The following is a 2,544-nucleotide window of genomic DNA, read 5'->3' on the forward strand; positions in this document are numbered from 1 at the left end:
TGTCCTGATTTGTGCTGACAAATCAAGATTAAGGTTATTTTTCTTTTACTAATAAACATTAGTTTTTGTGTGGGTGTGGGTCTCTCTCTCTCGCTCTCATAACAATTAATTTGTTAGATTTGTTAAAGTAACTTTTCTTTTAGTTATATAACGCTCACATGATTTAGAAGCAGTAGGAAGTACGGAGCATAATCCTTGATGCGAAGAGAATAGAGTCAGACACACTTTTTACCGAGAAATAACACTATTGATTGTTGTATCAGTTGGCGTTTAGTGTAGGCAAGGTGTGTGAAGTAGAAACACAGGCAGCATAATAGTAATTTTATTGGCATAAATGTACATGGAAGGTGAAACTAAAATATAAAGTTTGGATTTGTTGTGCCTTCACCTACCAAGTCACTTCTCATTCACTGAAGCACTGTAATGATGAATTATATATTATCTTAATATATATGATAGTTTTTTAAACTCTTAAGGAATAGTCAAGGTGACTAGAAACTCATGTAATACTATCAAGACACCATCAAACAACTGTTGACAAAAGAAATCCCATTCAGTATTTATTATTTGTTAATGTAAAGTATAATAATAGTTAAAAATAATAGTCTATAAATTTAAAAGTAGGGAAAAATTGACTTTGAATTTAAGTTCACAATTATGCATATATTGTAAACTTGCACTGGAATGGTTCTTAAATGAAAATTCTTTATTCTTGTGCTAGAATTGGTAAGAAAGATATTTTGCAACATATGTTCTTAACATCACTCAGAATTTGTAATCAGCTGACATATTTAATTTCTAAAGCTTAAATACAAGTGTGAATATGTGAAAGAGCCAAGATAATAAAGAATATTTTTGGGGTTTGATTCTTCTTGGTGATTTATATAATTAGATAGATGAAAAAGAAGTTGGTAGTGTATATACAGTGTATCCTATTTATATTATATATAACTTAAGCAGTAATATACCAAGTTGTGTACTTCTGAGCTCTTGATCAAGAAGGTAAATCTGATGAAGGAGTTCTGTAGAAAAAAATTTGCTAACAAGGGATGTTGAGAATTGCACAAAAATTTGGGTTGCTAGAGATATCATTAGTTAATTCACTGTATCGGTAGAAGTTTAGAACACAAAAATAAAGAAACCTCAGCCTGGTAAGCAATAAGGATGAAAGTTCCTTAGTGTGACATACATTATTGATGCTCCAATACGATATATTCCTCAGAAACAATGAATGATTAAAAGTGTCCCTGTTTTCAAATGAAAATCCAGATAAAACTGATTTTATTTGGAGAAGATACCATGGCCTGCAAAAATATCTGCTTTATTTTCACAACATGGTGTGAGAAGGAAAATCTTTAGAGGAAAATAAAACAAGCGTACTAATAGACAGACAGACTGCTTGGTAGATAATATAGCACATAAATAGGTAGATCCAGTTACCATTAACATAAATACAGCCATCTTGTCACTTCAGCAGGTAAAGAGACAAAAGAAAGATAAATAGAATTGTTTAAAAATAACAAAAATCACCCCTTCCTGACCCCCCAGCTAGACCCCCCCCCCAAAAAAAAAAAAAAATCAGTTCACAGGCCTGATCATCATGGTTGATGAGTTGAGGGAGTAGTAGAGGCCTGTCCAAGACTTGTATATTATCCCTTGACCTAAAATGGTGTTATCTGCCCCAAGGTAAGGTCCGTTGAGGTTGGCAGAGAGACACGCCGCGTACCACCATCCGCCAGGGAAGCTGGTGGTTGGAAATGGAGACTCTGAATTAGGTACAGCTCTGAATGGCGGATATTTATTGTTGAATGGCTGTGGTAGGGGTCAGTAAAGGATGAATGAAAGAAGTGCAAAGGTTTGAGGTACGGAAGTTCAAACGGTGAAAGACTGATGGCAAAATTGGTACGATAGGAAACAATAAAAAGTGAGAGATGTTAGTATGGAAGCGTGAGTGCTGAATGCTTGTGTGTTGGGGGGGGGGGGGGATCAATGAAGGATGAATTCAGGAAGTGCAAAGTTTTACATGGCGCCACAAACGGCGAAAGATTGACTCCCAAAAATGTTACAGTATGGAACTTTGGATGTTGAGTAACAGAAGTGTAGATTGTTACAGTATGAAACGGTAATTGATGAATGAACTGAGTAATGAGTTGTAACATGAAACAGAATACGATGAATGCATTAAATGAAATGCGTCACGGCACGGATCTCCAAGGACTGAAGGTCATAGTACGAAACTACAAATGGCGAGTTAAAATTAGTGTCATAGTGTAAAACTTTGAATGATAAATGACTGAGGGGCAGTGTTATAATAGGAAACTATAAATAAATGAGATGAAACCATTGTACTGTCACTGTTATTATGTGAATGCTATGGGGGGGGGGGGGGAGAATGAGAATAATGGGTTAATTTGCTATATCTAGCTTACTATTAAAATTCCATTGTAATTAAAAACGATAATATTAAAAAAGTTATTCTCAACAATAACATCATTTGCAATAATTGTCATAGAATTAAACAAGTATTAGGCTTATGACAGGTAG

General features: G+C 34.6%; 1 protein-coding gene across 1 annotated transcript in view; it reads right to left on the minus strand.

Annotated features, from left to right (window-relative positions):
* Positions 1 to 1,569: 1,569 nt before the first annotated feature.
* The window catches only part of LOC119581608 (microfibril-associated glycoprotein 4-like), a 5,269-nt gene continuing 4,294 nt past the window's right edge, over positions 1,570 to 2,544 (minus strand). Inside the window, exon 3 of the mRNA XM_037929724.1 lies at positions 1,570 to 1,744. Coding sequence (XP_037785652.1) covers positions 1,579 to 1,744 — 166 coding nt within the window. The 3' untranslated portion in view covers positions 1,570 to 1,578. The remainder of the gene's footprint in view (positions 1,745 to 2,544) is intronic.

The sequence above is a fragment of the Penaeus monodon genome, chromosome 15 (genome assembly GCF_015228065.2).
Source record: "Penaeus monodon isolate SGIC_2016 chromosome 15, NSTDA_Pmon_1, whole genome shotgun sequence".
Taxonomy (NCBI): domain Eukaryota; kingdom Metazoa; phylum Arthropoda; class Malacostraca; order Decapoda; family Penaeidae; genus Penaeus; species Penaeus monodon.